This window comes from Prinia subflava, chromosome 4, assembly GCF_021018805.1.
Source record: "Prinia subflava isolate CZ2003 ecotype Zambia chromosome 4, Cam_Psub_1.2, whole genome shotgun sequence".
In the NCBI taxonomy this organism is placed as follows: domain Eukaryota; kingdom Metazoa; phylum Chordata; class Aves; order Passeriformes; family Cisticolidae; genus Prinia; species Prinia subflava.
Genome location: NC_086250.1, coordinates 73,818,730 through 73,837,356, shown reverse-complemented (window position 1 = coordinate 73,837,356; position 18,627 = coordinate 73,818,730). Strand labels below are relative to the sequence as shown.

Genomic DNA, 18,627 nt, shown 5'->3' with positions numbered 1-18,627 from the left:
ATGAGGCAGGACTCCCCAGAGGCAGGACACCCCACGAGACACAGATCCCCCTGCCCCCCATGTCCCCACGTACCAGTGGGCCCCAGCAGCGTCACCTCAAGGGCTGCGTGTCCCGCGGCACTGACGTCCACGGTGAAGCTCTGGGGCAGCCGTGCTCGGACACTGGGGCCCAGCCCTGGCCCTGAGCACGTCACCTTTGAGGCATCCACAGCATCCCGCACTCGCACCCGGAACGGGCTCCCTGTGTGGAGAAGGGGTCAGCGCATGAGGGAGGCAGCGCGGGGCAGGGTAGGGTGGGGATGGGGCAGGGTGGCCAATGTGAGCGTGGGGTCAGCGTGGGAGTGGGGTCAGCATGAGGACAAGGTCAGCATGACCATGAGATCAACAGGGGCACAGGGACAGCATGGCCATGGAGTTGGTGTGTCCATCATAAGCATGGGCACTTTGTGGGGCCAGTGTGCTCATAGGATCAGTGTGGTCATAGGGTCAACATATCCATAGGGTCAACATGGCTATGGGTTCAAAACAGGGATGAGGACAACATGACCACGAGGTCAGCACGGCCATGGGGTCAATGTGAGCCATGAGGACAACATGACCGCCAGTCAGTGTGGGTCCAACGAATGCATGGCCAAGGGGTCAGTGTAGGGAAGGGCTCAATATGGGCATGAGCACCGTGTGGGGTCACCATTGTCATGGGGTCAACATGTCCATACAGTCACCATGGGAACAAGGACATGGTCATGGAAACAGTTTGAGCAAAGGCTCCACATGGGGTCAACGTGGCCATGGGTCAGTGTGACTACGGGGTCAGTGTGGCCAGGGGGTTACCAAAGCCATGGCCATGGGGACAGACCAGGCAGGGGAAGCTTGGCTGTGGGGCCACCATGGGTGGTGTCACCACAGCGAAGCCCTGTGACCAACAGGTGACAACCAGGACACCTCCCCCCACCGCCTGTCCCTGTGTCCCCACGCACCGGGTATGGGGTGGCCGCCGAAGGTGATGTTGACGTCGTAGTCACCAGGCGTGAAGGGGACATACTCCACTGCACAGCTCCCGTCCTTGTTGTCCTTGCAGGACATCTTCGCCTCCGAGGGACCCTCAATGGCCAGGCCCAGCCCCCCGGTGCCCGCACCCCTGGGGACATGCCACCACTCAGAGAGGTGACACAAGCATGGCGGGGGCAGGGGGAACAACAGCCATGGTGCAGGGATGGAGGTGCCCCCCATGGCAGGGCGAGGGAGGTGCCACCTCCCCGGCAAGGGGACAGAGATGCCACCTTGGTGACATGGGATGGAGATGGCACTTTGATGGCAGGGGGTGGAGATGGTGGGTGGGTGGCTTGGGATGGAGGTGACATGTCTGCAGGGGGAATCCATGGGTGTGGGAATGGAGGGACTCAGGATTGGTGCCCACCTGGTCTCCACACTGAAGCAGGGGGCCGTGCCCACCCTAAACTCCCCAACATGGACAGCATGAGGGGTTGGTGGGTGCGGAATAGGGTGAGGGCAGGGGATTTGGAAGGCAGGGGCTGGGGGGCTTTGGGGAGCAGGGTTGGCCTGGGGCTGGGGGTCAGTGCCCACCTGGTCTCCACAGTGAAGTGGTTGGCTGTGCCCACCAGGCCGCCCTCCAGGCCGGGGCCGTGTGCCCGAACACGAGTGGGGTCACAGCCCTCGGCCACCCCCACACGGAATGGGCTTTTAGGGACCGCCACGTCATCGTATGTCACCTCCACCAGGTGCAGCCCTGCGAAAGGGACACCATCACACACTGCCCATGGAGGGGGCCTATGGGATGGGGATTGTCAGGGGATTTGGGGTGTCCCTGGGTGGGGTTTGGAAGGCCTTGGGGGTTTTGGGGATCCCTGGATGAGGTTTTGATGCTAGGCTGGGAATCCGTGGTTGGGATTTGGGAATGTCTCTGGGAGTTTGGGGGTTCCTGGTTCTGGGGATCCAGGGGGAATTGAAGGGGGTCCCCACTTGGATGTGGTATGGGAAGGTCCCTCTCTGAGGGTCCCTCACGAGGAATGGAGGATGCCTGGCCAGGACTTGGGGTCCTGGCGGGGTGTTGGAGTCCGGTGTGGGAGCAGAGTCCCTGGGGGAGCTCACAGTCCCAGGAGGTTCCTGGGGGGTGTTGGTGTGCCCTGGGGGTTGGGGGTCCCTAGGGGTTTGAGAGTCCCCTGGGGATGTCTGTGTCCTCCAAGAGGGTCTGGGGGTCCCCGGGGGCGTTGGGGTTCCCAGGGGGGTTGCTGGGGTCCCTCACCCTCGTCGAAGGGTGTGTACTCCACGCGGTAGGTGCCATCGCCCAGGTCAGTGACGAAGGTGTCGATGGGGGTCCCTGAGGGGTTCAGCACCCGCGCCCGAACGTGGGGTCCCCCGGTGGGGGCCAGTGCCCGCGCATCCACCGTGAACTCAGTGCTCACCTCACGCAGCACCCCTGAGGAGTACAGGGGGTCAGGGGGGCCCAGAGCTCACCTGGGGGTCCCTTACAGCACCCTCTGAGAGCCCATGGCCCCCTTGGCACACACAGGGGCTTCAAAGGGGAACTGGCACGCCCTTGGGACCCCACACCCCCTGCACCCCCAGAACTTCCCCCCAGGAATGAGAGGAAAACCACAGGGACCTCTGGGTAGTGGTGGGGGCAAGGGGGACAAGGGGAGGAGAGATGCCCGTGGGGTGCCCAGGAGAGCCCCCTTTAGAGGGGATGTCCATGGGGAGGAGATGTTGGCGGCCATGGGAATGTCCATGGCCATGGGGTTGTCAATGGAAGGGGGGAATGCCTGCGGGCAGGGATGTCCACAGAGAGGGGGCACCCACAGGGATGGGGCGCCCATGGGGATGCTCATAGAGGGGAGATGCCTGTGGTGGTGTCCACAGGGGTACCCAGGAGGAAGAGATGCCGACGGGGATGGGGTGCCCATGGGAAGAAGGAGATCCCCACCCAAGGGAAGGAGGTGCCACGGTGAGCAGCCCCTCACCTCGCGGCTCCACGCCTTTGCCATAGACCTTGACACTGCTGGTGTCGACGGCCGGGTCCACGGTGACGCGCACGGGGCAGTTGGGGACCGGGAGGCCGCCATAGTTGATGGTGATGGTGTAGGCGCCGGCGCAGGCCGGGGTGTAGGTGATGGCGTAGGTGCCGTCACGGTTGTTCTGCACCAGCACCTCGGCCTTGACGCCGGCCTCGGAGCGGATCTCGATGGTGAGCTCGGCCTCGCCGGCCTGCGAGCAGTCCACGGAGAAGGCGGCAGCCTCGCCCGCGCGGCCGCGCTCCAGCCCCGGCCCCGACGCCGTCACTTTGGCCGGGTCGAAGGGCGCCGTGATGGCGGCCGTGAAGGGGCTGCCCGGGATGTGGCGCCCGGCAAAGAGGATGTTGATGTGGTACTCCCCGGGCGCCGTGGGCAGGTAGGACACGGCGCAGGAGCCGTCACCGTTGTCCTGGCACTCGATCTTGGCCTCGCAGGGCCCCTCCACTGTCAGCCCCAGCCCCCCACTGCCCGCGCCCTGCGTGGCAATGGAGAAGGGGGCTGGGACCCCAACACGGCCGCCCTTCAGCCCTGGCCCCGAGGCCACCACCTGCAGGCACAGGGACACATGAGGGTCAGGGGGAATGCAGGGACAGGTGGAGGTCAGAAGGTACACAGGGACAGGCAGGGGTCGGGGGACAGGCGGGGGTCAAGCAGCCCAAGCCCCGAGGCCACCACCTGCTCGCACAGGAAGAGGTTGGGGTCGCAGGGACAGGCAGGGGTTATGGGGGCACAGGCACATGTGGGGCTTGCGAGCAGCACACGGGGGTCAGGAGGGCAGGGGGACACGCAGGGGTTGGGACAGACACATCCCTGTTGCACACGCGTGTGCCACGCTCACCTTGGAGGGGTCAGGGGGCAGCAGAGCCTCCACAGGGAAGGGGCTGCCTGGAACCGGGTGCCCATCGTAGGTGACCTCGACACGGTGGGGCCCCTCCTCGGAGGGGGTGAAGGTGACGGGGTGGGGGCCCCCGGGGGGTGCAGGCCCCACTGTGCAGGGCACGGGGCGCCGCGAGGGGCCCGTCACCTTCACCTCCAGCTGCCCCTGGCCTCCTGCACCCTGTGACTCCACCTGGAACTCCTGCACCTGCCCCACCTCCGCCTCTGCAGGGGAGTGGGGGAGTCAGAGGGGTACCCCACACCCTGGGGTGCCCCCTGACCAATACAGAACCCTACACCCAGATGTGTCCCCCAGATTGCGGGGTGGGGGGTGTCTGTCCCAGGTGTGTCATCTCCACCCAAGGGTGTCCCCCATATCCAGGGTATCATTTCCCCACAGAGTGTGTGTCGCCCCCATGCCCCCACACATCTGTCCCCCGTATCCTGGTTGCTCCCACACACAGGTGGTCTCAAACCTCTCCTACTAGGGTGCCCCCCAACCCACCCTTGGGGCCCCCAAGCTGCACTCCATACCAGGGTGTGTATCCCCCCCAAGCTACCCCCACACGCAGTGCCCGTGCCCTCGTGTGCCCTCACCCCTTGCTGAACCCCACACCCAAGAGTGCCCTCCCACAGAGTGCCCCCACATTCAGAGTGCCCCCCTGCCTGATCCCCTCACCCCGGTGTCCCCTCCAAGGTCTCTCCCCCCAGGGTGCTCCCAATGCTCAAGTGTCCCTGCCCCCCACTCTACACCACATGCAGGGTGCTCCCCTCCCTCGGTGCCCCCCGCCATTCCCCCAGTGCTGCCACTCACTGCTGTTCAGCCCCTGCACCTTGACCTTGCCCAGCTGCAGGGGGGGAGCCACAGTGACGGGGAAGGGGCTCTTGGGGATGGGGTCCCCCCCATAGGTGACCACCACAGACAGGGGGCCCTGCAGGAACAACTCCACTTCAGGGTGCTGCCAGGGGACCCCCACACAGCACCCAGTGGGGCAGAGGGCAGACACCCACGGGATGGTGCTGGGGGATGCCAAGGGGGTACCAGGGGACACACAGCCGTAAGACTGGGGGGGCTGGGGGTCACTCATGGCTGCTGGGGAGGGTGAAGTCACAGGGATGAGGGGAACCCGTGGATCTGGGGGTGCCCTGGGTTGATGCACAGATGAGGTACACATGCGGGGTTGCAGCTGCCCCAAGGGGGTGCCCACAGAGGTGGGGTGTCCATGGCCATGGGGGATGTTCATAAGGGTGGGTTCCCCAGGAGCTGGGGGTGCCTATGGGGAGGGAGTGCTCATGGGGGTGCCCCTATACACTGGGCTGCATGGGTGGATGTCCTTGCGGGAGCCCAGGGAATGGGGTGTCAATGAGGGGGCCTCTCTTGGGTACCCCAGGGGCTGGGGAGCCCCTATATGTTTGGGGTTCCCCCCATGGGGTGACCCCATGGGTTGGGGTGCCTCCGGGGGATGTTCCCATGGGTGCCCCCAGCACGCACCTGCTGCAGCGGGGTGTACTTGACAGTGTAGGAGTAGTCGTGATTGTCGATGACCTCGAAGTCGGCAACCGCCGGGCCCGGCCCCGACCCCACGAACCGCACGTCCAGGGGGGCCTTCCCCGCGCCCCGCGTATGCACGCGGAAGTGGGTGGGGGTCCCCACCTCCACCCCTGCACCACATCGTCAGTCACTGCAGGCCCCACGGCACCCACGGCACCCACAAGTGGGTGGGGGTCCCCACTTCCACCCCTGCCCCACTGTGGGACCCATGGCACCCACAGTCCCTGCCTCACAGCACCCATCACCCCCAGCCCGTGTCCCCCACGCTCGCCCCACGGGCGCCTCACCCGTCCGGCTGAGCCCCGGTCCCTCGGCTTTGACCTTGGTGGCGTCGTGGGACGGATCCACCTTGATGCGGAAGGGGCTGGAGGGGATCTCCTGGGGACCGAGACCAGGGCACAGTGACACGGGGGCACCCTGGGGACAAAGCCCCAGCCGCACCAGGCCCCTGCGGGCTGGGGGCACCCCACAGAGTGGGGGATGGACCCTGGGGGACGTGGGGAGGTCCCGGAACCCTGACCTGGTTGGCAAAGAGCACCATGATGGTGTAGAGCCCCGCGCCCGGCGCTGTGTACTTGACGGTGAAGGTGTCGTTGTCGTTCTTAATGATGTCAAAGTCGATGTCGGCCTCGAGAGGCCCCACCACCCCTGGGGCACACTTGATGCCAATGCTGACGTCACCTGTGGGGGTGGCCGGGTCAGTGGCCCCCGCTCCCCAGGGGGACACTGAGGAGCGGAACAGGGCACAGGGGCAGGGGGCTGGATCAGGACAGGAGACAATGGACACGATCAGGGTCGATGGACCAGGATCAGAGATAAAGGACCAGGGATGCAAGTGCAGGAACAGGGGCACAGGCCCAGGAATCCTGGACCAGGAGCAGGGATGCACGATCAGGGATGCAGGACCAGGGATGTTGGACCAGAGAAGTAGGACCAGGACCAGAACTGATGGGCCCAGAATGAAGGACCCTTGATCCAGGGATGGTGGAGCAGGGCTGGTGGTAACGGTCCAGGACCAGGGTGCAGGACCAGGGACACAGGCCTCATGCCCACAGAGGAGTTCCCAGGATGTCCCCACCACAGCACCCACCCTGTCCAGCCTCGCTGCAGTCCACGGTGAAGTAGGTGGGCTCGTTGGCCTTCAGCCCCGTCTTCTCCACACCCGGCCCGTGCACCTTCACCCTGCTGGGGTGGCTGCCCTCACCCACGCTCACCTGTGGGTACACAGTGTCATGTGGGGCAGGGGCACAGAACCCTCTTTCCCTGCACCCCATGGGACTGGAGATCTCCAACCCCACCACCAGCACCTGCCTCCATCCACCCACTCCATAGACTCCCATCCCCAGCACCTCATGGGACCCCCAACCCTACCCCAGCACCCACATCCAGCACCCCATGGGATCCCCATTTCCATCCACATCACCCCTTGGGCCCCCAGCCACACTCTGGCCCCCCATCCCCACAGGACTCCCATGCCCCACATCTGACACCTTCACATCCTCCATGACTAGCACCCCCTCCCTACACCTCCTGGGACCCCCACGGCCACCCCAGCACCCCCTGGCCCCCAGTGACACCCACCCGGAAGGGGCTGTTGGGGGTGTTGACGCCGCCCCAGGCGACGATGACTGTGTGCTTCATGGCCTTGGTGGGGATGTAGACGCAGTGGAAGGTGCCGTCACCATTGTCCTTCACCTTGATGTCAATGGGGAAGCCCTCGGCGTCCTGTGAGCAGCAGGGGGAGATGACGGAGCCCAGGGGCACTCAGGGTTGGCCAGTGGCACCCAACAGCACCCAGTGGTGCCCACTGGTGCCCAATAAGACTAAATGGAACCCAGCAGTGTTCAACAGTACTCAAAGGTGCCCAACAGCACCCAATGTCACTCGACAGCACCCAGCAGCACCTGACAGCCCCCTGGGGTTCCCACCTGTGCATAGAGCTTGAGAGGCCCCTTGCCGGCACCACGGGCGTCAATGGTGAACTCGGCCGGGCGATCCACGATGCAGCCAGTGGGCTCCAGCCCTGGCCCAAAGGCCTTCACCTGTGGAGAGGGGGGGTTAGAAGGACACAATGGGGCGCTGGCAGCCCCAGCACCCACAGGTGAGGCGTCATGGGGCGCAGTGGGGCACAGCAGGGCACTGTGGAGCACAAGGGCACAACAGGATCTGTGGGTTGCCGTGGCTAGCAGCACCTTGTCGGGCCAGGAGTCGGGGGGAGCGGGGCGGATATCAGCCATGAAGGGGCTGTCCCGGATGTCCTCGTCGTCACAGACCACGTGTACAGCGTAGAGCCCTGGCTCCGTGGGCCAGTACCGCACATCGCACGAGCCGTCGCCCTTGTCATCGCACTCGATGCGCGCCTGGGATGGGCCCTCGATGGAGAACCCTGGGGGCACCACAGCCACCATTACCCTGTGCCAGGACCCCCAGACCTCGTCCTTGTCCCCCCTGTGCCCATGCCCCCAGCAGGGTGACACCTGTCTTTATGTCTCCCCAATGGGGATCCCCAGACCATTGTCCCCTCTCTGTGACCATGGCATCACTCGTGTCTCCCCGACCCCTCTGGGGCCACCTCCAATCTGCCCCATGTCCCAATCTCTGCATGCCTGTGTCAGCCCAGCAGGGGGGGACCCCACCTTGGTCCCTATCCTCCAGCCTGTCCCCTGTCCCCAGTGGGGTTTCACACACTCCGTGCCCTAGTCTCCACCACACTGACACCCCTCGCAGTGCCACGCTGCCCCATGGTGCCCCCCATTCCATCCCCATGTCCCCCGCAGGGTGTTACCCACTCATTCCCTTGTCCCCATCATAGCTCCCCACTGTGTTCCCACCACAAGACCCCAACCCTGCCCCCATGCCCCTACCACAGTGCCCCTGTCCCAGTGTCCCCCCTTCAGGGCTCACCCAGGGTCCCCCCCACAGTGCCCTGCACCCCCATGTCCCCCGGCTCACCAAGGGTCCCCACTTCGGTGCCGACGGCCTCAACCACGAAGTCTGCAGGGCGCCCCACGACGCCGCCCTCGAGCCCCGGCCCCCAGGCCCGGACCTTCTGTGTCCCCGGCTGGGGGGACACCTGCACCTCAAACGGGCTGGGAGGGATGGGAGGTGTGAGGCAGGGCTGTAACACACCTGTACACCCCCATCCCCTCACACACCCTCACCTCGAACAGGCTGGGGGGAATGGGGGGCAGGGGGCTCGACTAAACCTGCACACACCTGCAGCCCCCAGTCCCCCCAAACACCTCCCACCCCTGGGGAGACACTTGCACCTCAAATTGGCTGGAGGGGATGAGGGAGGGCTTGTACCCCACACACACCTCCACATTCCCCAAAACCCCCCACCCCCAGGGTGACATCTGCATCTCAGATGGGCTGGGGAGGGTGGGGGGCAGTGAGGGGCAGGGCTTGTCCATCATCCCCCGCCCCCCTTCCGCACAAACCCACCCCCCTCACCTCCCCTTGCCGGGCCCCTGCGCTCACCTGCGGGGGATGGCGTAGCCGCCCCAGGTGATGGACACCTGGTAGGTGCCGGGCACCCGGGGCACGTACTCGCACTCGTAGACGCCGTCCCCGACATCCCGCACCGTCACCGGCTCCTCCGTGCCCCCTGTGGGAGGGGCTGGATGGGGCACCCGCTCCAGGGCACCCCCAGCACCTCCCACGGCTCCCCCCAACCCATGGTCAAACCCAGGATGCGCCCCCACCATCCAACTTCCATGGACAACCTCACAGGGCCCCCCTCCATGCACCCACCACCCCATGGCCACCCCCATGGTGTCCCCCAACCCTAGACCCCCCATGGGTTCCCCATCTACATCCATCCCCGACCCATACACTCACCCCAGGGCCCCCCAGTGGGGCCCTCCCACAGACCTCCAGTGGCCAACCCCACGGTGCTCCCCAACCTTCCAACCCTGCCATGCCCCCACACAGTGACACGTACCTGGTCCCCGCAGTGTCACCCGCAGGTCCCCACTGCCAGCGCCCCGTGTCAGGACCTTGAAGTCAGCCACGTCCTGCACTCGGACCCCCCGTGGCTGCAGCCCCCGGCCCGTGGCCCGGACCGCCGAGGGGGTGCAGGCTGTAAACTCCCATTAGCACCCACCAGCAGCCACCAGGCACCAGGGGGGCCCTGGGGAGCCCCCAGGAAGGGAGGGGAGTCCCAGGGCTGGGAGGGGCCCATGGGGGTGCTCTGGGGATGGGGCAGTGCCATGGCATCCTCAGGGGCACAAGGAACTAACTCCTGGGCATACCCTGGGGACGGGGTGCCAGAGGGACACCCTGGGGAGTGTGAGGGGACCAGGGGTTCACCCGTGGTCACTTATCGGTGTCATGGACCACCACGGTCACCACAGGGTGCCTCGGGGCCACCGTGGTCACAGCTGGGTGACATGGGGCTACTGATGTCATTAGCTACAGTGGTCACTAATGTTGTGGAGCCACGTGGGGACCCGGGAGGGAGCCTCACCTTCAGCCACATTGACAGTGAAGGGGCTCCTGGGGACCTGGGCGCCAGCGTAGGTGACACAGATGGTGTGTGGCCCTTCGAGGACGGGCCGGTAGGTGCAGCGGAACACGTTGTCCCCCTTGTCCTCCAGCATCACCTCCACTGTGTCCCGCCGGCCCTGGGGGTCCGTGATCACCACGCCCACGTCGCCCGAGCCAGCCCCTGCCATCAGCAGGACATGGGCTCAGTGCCACGGCCAGGCCCCCGTGAGGACATGTCCCCAGAGTCACCCAGCCATGCCATGGCCCTGTCACCCTGACAACATGGCCCCACGGCCACGAGACCACCCCACGGCCATGGCACAAGAGGGACACAGTCTGGTGCCACTTGCCACACCATGGCCCTGCCACCGTAGGACCTCCCCACAGCCATGTCACCATGGAGGCGTGGCCCCAGAGCCACCAAGTCATGCTACATCGAGGACACCTTGAGGACACGTCCCCAGAGCCACCTGGCCATGCCATGGCCCTGGAATGAGGAGGATGTGGTCCCAAGCCCCCATGAGATCATGCCACGGTCATGCCATGGCCCTGCCACTCCAAGGACACATCCCCAGAGCCACCAGGCCACCCCACGTCATCATGAGGACACGACTTCAGAGCCAGCAAGTCATGCCACAGCCACACCACCGCGAGGATATGTCCTCAAAGTCTCTGGGTCATGCCATGGTCATGCCACCGTGAAGGCATGTCCCCAGCCACCTGGCCATGCCATGGCAACACCACCACAAGGACGTGTCCCAGAGACCCCAGCCCCCCGTGCCCCCACCTGCAGTGTAGATGTCGAAGTAGGTGGGCTTGTTGGCCACGTTGCCCACGGGCTCCAGGCCGGGGCCGCGTGCCGTCACCTTGCTGGCGTCGCCCAGGGCCATGCCCACATTGACCCCAAAGGGGCTCCCGTCAATGTTCTGCCCCGCGAACAGCACTGTCACCTGGAGGGCACAGGGACATCAAGGGGGTCAGGGGACCACGGCCCCACAGCTGCACCACACCACAGGGACAACCCCCCCATGGACCCCCGTGGAGACAGCATGTGAGACATCCCCGGGACACCCCCCAGGATGACAACCTGAAGAGGATCCCAGCAGTGGCCGCCCCCAGAGACCCCTACTGTCCCCTCCAGGGACCCTAATGCATAGGACACCAACAGGACACGCCAGGGTACAACTCCTGCCCTCACAGACTTCCCTGTGGCACCTCAGGGACCCTACAGGACACCCCAGGGCCACCCAGTGCCATCCTCAGGGACTCCAAGGGGAGCCCCCAGGGATCCTGAGGGCCCCCCTGGGAACCCCCAAACCCCACTGTGCCAGGTGTACCCCATTTCCCATGTGGGGAGGCAAGGGAGGGGCAGCCACCACTCTGAGACATGGGGGGTGCCATGGGGTGGGTGTCACCAGGAGGGGGTGGCACCAGGGACATCACACGGGGGGTGTTGTGGGGGGTGTTGTGGGAAGGGTAGCAAGGGGGTGTCACAGAAGGGTTGCCTTGGGGGGTCACCAAGGAGCTCACCTTGTGCAGCCCCCCGACCTTGGGGACGTAGGTGACGCTGTATGTTCGCTTCTTGTCATTGTTGGGGACCACCTTGGCCTGTGGTGGGAGGAGATCCCAAAACCGGGGAAAGGGGGTGACACAGAGCTGGGGCACTGGGGGGTCTCCCAGAGAGGGAGACTGGGGGATCCCCCAGAGGGGGGCCAGGGCCTCCTGTACCTCCTCAGTGTGTCCCTCGGGGTCCTCAACATAGACAATGACCTCGCCCGTCCCTGCCTCGAGGGTCTCCACCGTGAACTGGGCAGGGCGCAGCACCACATTCCCCTGGGGCTCAATGCCTGCAGGGTGGGGGGAGTCAGGGGGGCCCCAGCACCCCACAACACCCCAGCACCCCACAGCCCCTTAGGACCTGGGGCCTCCAGGTTGTCCTTGGTGGGAGCAGGGGGGTTCAGAGTGTCAATGGTGGTTTCCCGAGTGTGGGCAGGTGAGTTTGATAGCACTTTGAGGGGTCCCTGTGCATAGGGGGACCCTGGGTGTGGAGTGGAGACCCTGGGGTTTCCCCCAGGTATCCATGGGCACAGGTGACACCCCAGGATTGGAGAGAAGTCCCTGGCTTGGGGGGGACCATAGTTTACTCTCATGCCCTGACAGCCCCAGGTACTCTCTTGTGCTGGGTTCCAAAGCCCCCCATGTCCCCCACCCAGTGCCCCTCCCCATGTGCCCCCTGTGCCAGTCCCCACGTGCCCCCGAGCTTCCCCTGCAGGGTGTCTGTGCCCCCCATGTGCCCCATGTCCCACCTGTGCCAAGTCCTGAGCCCCCTGGTGCCCCCACAAACCTCCACAGCCCCTCATGCCCCCCAGTGCTGGGCCCCCATGGCCCCCGAGCCCCCTCAGCCCCCGTACCGGGCCCGTAGGCGCGTGCACGGCCGGGCTGGGGGGGACGGGGGCGCAGGGGGGCCCCTGGCCGGAGCTTGGCCTTGGGGAACTGGGACAGGTACGTCATCACCGAGTGCTCGTCCACGTTGGGGTCCACGATCTCCTCAGGGGCGATCACCTGGGCAGAAACCCAACACCTGTCAGACCCTCCTGGCACCCCCAGGGGGGCCCTGCTGGGAAACCCCCGCCATGCCTGACCCTGCTGAGACCCCCAACACCCATCACACCCTCCACACCCTGCTGGGGAACCCCACACACCCCCACCACGCCCACAGGTGACCAGGGGTATTCCAAATGCCCTGGGACCCCTGTGGATCCCCAAGGACACCCCCAGACACGCCTTTGCACCTCCAGCGTCCTCTCCCAGTGCCCCCATTCCTGCCCTGCACCCCACACCTGTGAGACCCACAGAGCCCCCCTGTGCCTGGCACACCCGCAGTGCCCCCCCGTGCCCTGTGCCTGGCACACCCGCAGTGCCCCCCGTGCCTGGCACACCCGCAGTGCCCCCCGTGCCCCGTGCCTGGCACACCCGCAGTGCCCCCGTGCCCTTACCTGGGGCACTCCCAGCCAGTCGTCTGCCTGCTGCATGGCCTCCCGAGCGTTCTGCACCGGTTTGTTGGGGTCCCACTTCTCCCAGTCAGGGCACAGACCTGGGGGGCCAGAAGGGTCAGGGGCGCACCCCCAGCCTGACCCCCGTCCTGACCCCCATCCTGCACCTCCCCTCTTCTGCACCTCGTGCCCCCCAGCATCTCCATCGGTGTCCCCCGAGCCAGCCTGGACCCCGAACCTCCCCGTACCCCCGCCAGCCACCCCCTGTGCCCCCCCTGCCCCAGCACCCCCCGGCCCCACTCCCCGCTCGCCCGGGGCGGACTCTTCCCCTCCGTTCGTCCCTCCCCCCCCGGCCTCGCCCCCCTCCTCACCCGGGGCGCAGTTGTCCACCAGCGCTCCCAGCGCCTTCCCGTCGCGCCAGTCGCGGTTGAAGTTGGTGATGGGCAGCTGCGGCACCTTGTGCTGGATCCAGCCCAGCAGCCGCTGCTTGGGGGTCTGGTGGCGGCCTTCGTCATCCTCCTCCTCCTCCCACATGGGCATGGAGATGGAATAGTGCAGGATGAGGGTCCAGATCAGCCCCAAGATCAGCTTCAGGTTCCCATCCACGATAGCCTTGCTGTCTGTGAGGGAGAAACGCGGGGGCTGAACCCCGAGATCCCTCGGGACGCCCCCCAGGGCACCCTAACATCCTGTGGGACCCGTCAGAGGGACCCCCGCACCCGGACAGCCCCGGGATCAGCTTCAGGATCCCGTCCCGGCTGTCTGAGGGAAGGGGGGTGATGGGAGGACCCGCCTGGGGCACCCCGAAACCCCACAGCACCACCACAGAGACCCCCAACACCCCGAGGCACAACGGGGCGGACCCCAGCACCCGTCTCGGGGCACCCCGACACCCCCCGGCAGTGCCACGGGACCCTGCACCCCAACCCCTGCCCGAGGCCATCACGGGGCAGAGAAGTGAGGGCTGAACCCCAGGACACCGCCCCCGCCCACCCCGGGCACACAGAGGGACCCCAGCAGCCCCCCAGGGAGTGCCGGGGGGGCACAACCCCGGCAGCACCCCGGGGTCCCCAAGTGAGGACCCTGGTGTGCCACACCCCTGACCTTCCCAAGGGATTCCTGGAGTGCCACAATGGGGAAACTGAGGCAGGGGACGGCTGTGGGGGAGGGGGGCCCGAGGCATCCCGATCCCTCCCCCACCGCCCTGCGGAGCGGACCCTCCCCCGCTCCCCTCCCCCGCCACTTCCCCCCACGAGCGATCGCGTTTCAGGGAGGAAATGGGGGAGATGCGGGAGCGGGCGGGACAAGCCCCTCCCCGCCGGGAGCTCCGGGGGGCCACACCTGCGAGATCCCCGAAACTTGGGGTCACATCTGGGGGGAGTCCCGGGAGGGGCAAAGACACGCGTGGGGAGGGGGCGGTGACACCGCGGGAGGGGGGTTCGCACCCCCCGGGGCCGGGCGTGCGAGGGGGGCCGCGAACCCTCCCCGTGCCGGGGGGGTCACGGCGCAGCTGTCGGGCGGGGGTGGGCGCGGGGGCCCCGCGAGGGGCGGGTGAGGGCGCCAGGCCCGCGCCCCCCCGTGTGAGCTCAGCGCCCCGGCCACGGGCCAAGCGTGAGCTCAGCCCCCCCGCACGGCCCCTGCACCGCGCCGGACCCCCCCGCCCGGCACGGCCCGCCGGGGTCAGCCACACACCGCACCGCCCTCGCACACTCGTCCCCAGCCCCACCGCCTCCTCCAGCCCTGCACACTCACCCCGTTCCCATTCGTCCACCGCTCTTGCACACTCATCCCCCTCCTGCTCCTCTGTCACCCCTCCCCTTGCACATTCATCCCCATTCTCATCTGTCCATGGGCCCTCACTCTTGCACACTCATCCTCCATTCCCATTCATCCATCGCCCTACTCTTGCACATTCTCCTACAGGCCCATCCTTATTTGTCCATCATGCTCCTTGCACACTCGTCCTTCACTCCCAGTCCTCCATACCCCGACCCCTGCACTCTCATCCTGTTCACACTCATCCACCTCCTCCTTTACACACTCATCCACACCCTCACTTGTCCACCCCTGCCCTCGTACACTCACCCTCCATTTCCCAGCCCTCCCTCATGCCCACCCTTGCACACTCATTCCTCATTCTCATTTGTCCACTGGCCTTGCCCTTGCACGCCCATCACCAGCCCCATCCTCACTCCTCTGTACTCGCAGTCACCCTGTTCCCACCCCACCACCCCTGCCCTGCCCTTGCACACGCACAATTCCCACTCCTCTTCCCCCTCCAGCACCCTCGCCCTCTCCCTGCTCACACGCCCCTTGCACACCCACCAATGGACACGAGCTTGATGTGCTCCCGCTCCAGGAACTCGAGGGCCACCGAGACGTTCTCCAGCTTCATCTGGCGGAAGTTGGGGCGCGGGTGGTGCTTGCGCCCCATCTTCTTCTGGCTGAGCACCTCGAGCAGCGCGATGAGGCGCAGCCCGTCGCTCAGGTCGCGCTGCAGGTCCACGATGCGCTTCTGCACGCACTTGAGGTGCTCATTGCACCAACGCGTGAACGTGTTCTGCTGGATCTTCTTCCAGGGCGCGTCCTCCGCAAGGTCCTTCTCGGTGGCCGGGAGCTCCTCGGGGTCCTCGCCCGGTGCTGCCTCGTAAGTAGAGTTCATTCTGGAGGAGCTGAAGGGGTCCTCGACGGACAGGGGATTGCTGGGCGGTGTGGAGGGTCCTGAGTGGGTGGGGAGGGAGTCCTGGGTCACTTCTGGTGGTGGGCGGGGGTCCTGGGTCGTCCTGAAGGGATCCTGGTACTGTGGGGTAGGTCCCAAATCAGTGCCGGTGTCCTGGGAGGGTCCTGGGTCAACGCGGGTGCCCGGGGTGGGGGTTCTGGGTCCCGGTGACAAAGCTGGTGCAGGGGAACGGTGTCCTGGGTCGGGGACGGTGTCCTGGGTCGGGGACGGTGTCCCGGGTGGGGGCCCTCTGTGGGTGCTGGCGCCCGCTGTGGGGTCCCGGTGCTCAGGGATGGCGTCCTGGGTCAGTCCCGGTTCCTGCGTGGGGGTCCGGGTGGGTGTCTGTGTCCTGGATGGGGTCCCAGTTCCCGGCAATGGGAAACGGCGTCCTCGGTCAGGGCCGGTGCTCGGGGAGGGTCCCGGTTCCCGGGGTCAGTACGGCTGCCTGGGAACGGGCTCCCGTCTCCGTGCCGGTGTCCCGAGAGGGGCTCGGTGCCGGTGTCCTGGGCAGGGGTCCCTATTCCCGGAGTCGGTGTCCTGGCTCTGTCCCGGTGCAAGTTCGCGGTGGTGGGGCTGTTCCCGGTGGGTTCCCGGAGCGGAGCGGCGGGTCCCGGCGGGCTGGGGGATCCGGTAGGTTCCCGGGTTGGTTTCCGAGTAGTTCCCGGAGCGGCGGATCGCGGTGGGGTCCTGTGTGTTCGCGAAGCGTCCACGACCGTTCCTGGGCCGGGGGCGACGGCGGCAAGTGGCGGGGCCGGGGACGGCGGCGGCTTTAAGTGCTGCCCCGGCCCGGCCCGCCCCGTCCCGGGGAGGGACCGGCCAGGAGGGACGGGAAGACCGCCCGGCCGGCCGGGGGGTGGGGGGCGCGGCCGTCGCTATTTACAGCCGCGGCCTCACACCCGGACCCCCGGAATCCGGCACCTCCCCGAACCCCGGATCCCAGCACACCCCGGGCCCCGGGTTCGGCACTCCCGGACCGAGGCTCTCCCAAACCCCGGCAGTTCCGAAAACGTACAGACATCAGCACCCCTAAATCTACGACATCCCTAAAACCTCAGTAACCTCAAACACCAGCACACCCGAACACCGACACTCACAAACACCCCAAAATGCCACACCCACAAACTCCCAAACACTGGCACCCCAACACCCCAAAAATCCCAAATTCCCTAAAGTCCAGTGCCACAAACTCCTAAACTCTGGCACTTCAGAACCCCCTGCCCCCAGATATTGGCACCCCCAACCTTTGCACACTGAACCACTGGCGCCCCTAAACTTCGGCACCTCAAACCTCAGCACCACTAAATCTCAGCCCCCAAGTCCCCCAGCCTCCCTACCCTGGAACACTGGTACCTCAAATCCTGGCACACACACACCCCCGAAACTCTGGCACCCCAAAATCCAGGCACCCCCAAACTCCAGAATCCACCCGCAATAATCCCAAATACCTACAACCTCAGCACTCCAAACCTCAGCACCCTATAGCCCAGGCACCCCAACACCGTTATCCTGATGCACCTGCACCTTGATACCCCAACACTGCAGGCACCCCAACACCGCAGCCCCCCAGCAGAGCAACACACCCCAAAACCCCCCACAAAGATGCCCCCAAACTTACTTAGAACCCCCTCACTCATCCCCTCCCACTTGGGAACCCCCGAAAAACTCACATGAAAGCTCTCCCCAGCCCCGAGGGGCACAACTGAGATCCCACAAACCCTCTCAGGATCCCCCTCTGGGGAAACCCACCGGGACCCCCCCAGAACCCCCCTCATTGTTGAACCCCCACTCAGCCCCTCCCCCCCAGTGACTGCAGCCGTGGGTCCCCCTGGCCGTGCCTCAGTTTCCCCATCTCAGTGGCACATGCCCGGGGAGGGGGTTCGGTCATATTTGGGGGTGAGCCCTGAACCCCGCTGCCCCCCGAATCTCTCTTGTGTTTCCCCCATCCCTCGAGGCACCCAAGGCCTCCTCGACACCCTTGGGAGAGGCCAGGGGGGGACACCTGGGTGACCCACATCTGGGTTCTTTGGGGGGCCATTTGGGGAGTATCGTGTGCCCCCTGTTCCGGTGCCTGCCCTGGAAGCTTCCAACGGGGGGGGGGGAGAGGGGGGAGCAGTGCGGGTGCACCCCGAGGTGACAACGGGTGACAGGGGGTGACGTGGGGGGGTGACGTGGGGGGGGTGACGTGGTGGCGCCTGCGCCAGCACCTAAAAATAACCTGCCGAGTCAGAGCCACGCACCAGCACCCAAAATACCCGGGGGGGCACGCGGTGGGGGGGCACCCCCAGCACACCCTCACCCAAATACCCCGGGACAGGGGGGCACGCAACGGGGGTGCCCCACCAGGACCCCCAAACCCACGGCAGGTGTGGGAAGGGGGGCGAGTGGATTGTTTGGGGGGTCAGGGTGGTCTGGGAGGTGGGAGTCAGGATGTTTGGGGAGGTCAAGGGGGTCCAGGGCAGTCTGAGCACTCAGGGCACTCCGGGGGGGTCAGTGTAGTCCAGGATGGGGGTTCAGGGTGCTGCTGGGGCAGGTCAGGGGCAGCCAGAGGGGCCAGGGTGCTTCACAGGGGGTCCCGGTGCCCTCCGGAGTCTCAGCTCTGCAGCAGTCGGGGCAGAGGAAGATGATGGTGGAGGCCACGATGAAGGGACAAAGGAGCTGACCCCACCAGTGCCTCCTGGGGAGGGGCCACAGGGCAGAGCCACTGCCCCTTGTGGTGACGCCCTGAGCCCAGTGTCCCCCCAGCCTGTCCCTGGCTCTGGGTTTCCTCTGGGCGCTGGGGCTGGAAGCACTCAGGGCCGTCAGGGTGGGGTGACACGGGGAGGGGACCATGGGCAGCGTGGGGACACAGAGAGGGGAACTGGGGGACACTGGGGACGTGGCCATGGGGACAAGGGGGCCAGGGCTGGAGAGAATAAGGGACAGGGGAACAAGGGGTTTGTGGACAGTGGGACAGAGGGAACATGGCCATGG

At 66.2% G+C, this 18,627-nt stretch overlaps 1 protein-coding gene across 4 annotated transcripts in view; it reads right to left on the bottom strand.

Moving 5' to 3' along the window:
- Positions 1-16,417, bottom strand: part of FLNC (filamin C) — a 29,535-nt gene extending 13,118 nt beyond the window's left edge. For 3 of the 4 annotated variants that reach the window (XM_063397225.1, XM_063397227.1, XM_063397226.1), the window contains exons 1-25: positions 15,264-16,416; positions 13,310-13,558; positions 12,942-13,039; positions 12,357-12,507; positions 11,674-11,792; positions 11,476-11,553; positions 10,733-10,895; positions 9,926-10,126; positions 9,401-9,538; positions 8,938-9,064; positions 8,410-8,546; positions 7,650-7,843; positions 7,386-7,499; positions 7,039-7,182; positions 6,548-6,671; positions 5,978-6,138; positions 5,745-5,835; positions 5,398-5,567; positions 4,720-4,837; positions 3,868-4,130; positions 2,979-3,576; positions 2,264-2,437; positions 1,585-1,747; positions 978-1,138; positions 74-241 (exon numbers count right to left, since the gene is read on the bottom strand). In XM_063397225.1, the coding sequence (XP_063253295.1) occupies positions 74-241; positions 978-1,138; positions 1,585-1,747; positions 2,264-2,437; positions 2,979-3,576; positions 3,868-4,130; positions 4,720-4,837; positions 5,398-5,567; positions 5,745-5,835; positions 5,978-6,138; positions 6,548-6,671; positions 7,039-7,182; positions 7,386-7,499; positions 7,650-7,843; positions 8,410-8,546; positions 8,938-9,064; positions 9,401-9,538; positions 9,926-10,126; positions 10,733-10,895; positions 11,476-11,553; positions 11,674-11,792; positions 12,357-12,507; positions 12,942-13,039; positions 13,310-13,558; positions 15,264-15,600 (4,441 nt within the window). In that variant the 5' untranslated portion in view covers positions 15,601-16,416. Of the gene's footprint in view, positions 1-73; positions 242-977; positions 1,139-1,584; positions 1,748-2,263; positions 2,438-2,978; positions 3,577-3,867; positions 4,131-4,719; positions 4,838-5,397; positions 5,568-5,744; positions 5,836-5,977; positions 6,139-6,547; positions 6,672-7,038; positions 7,183-7,385; positions 7,500-7,649; positions 7,844-8,409; positions 8,547-8,937; positions 9,065-9,400; positions 9,539-9,925; positions 10,127-10,732; positions 10,896-11,475; positions 11,554-11,673; positions 11,793-12,356; positions 12,508-12,941; positions 13,040-13,309; positions 13,559-15,263 lie in introns of all 4 variants that reach the window. The other variant, XM_063397228.1, reaches the window with a different exon arrangement.
- Between the last annotated feature and the right edge of the window lie 2,210 nt (positions 16,418-18,627).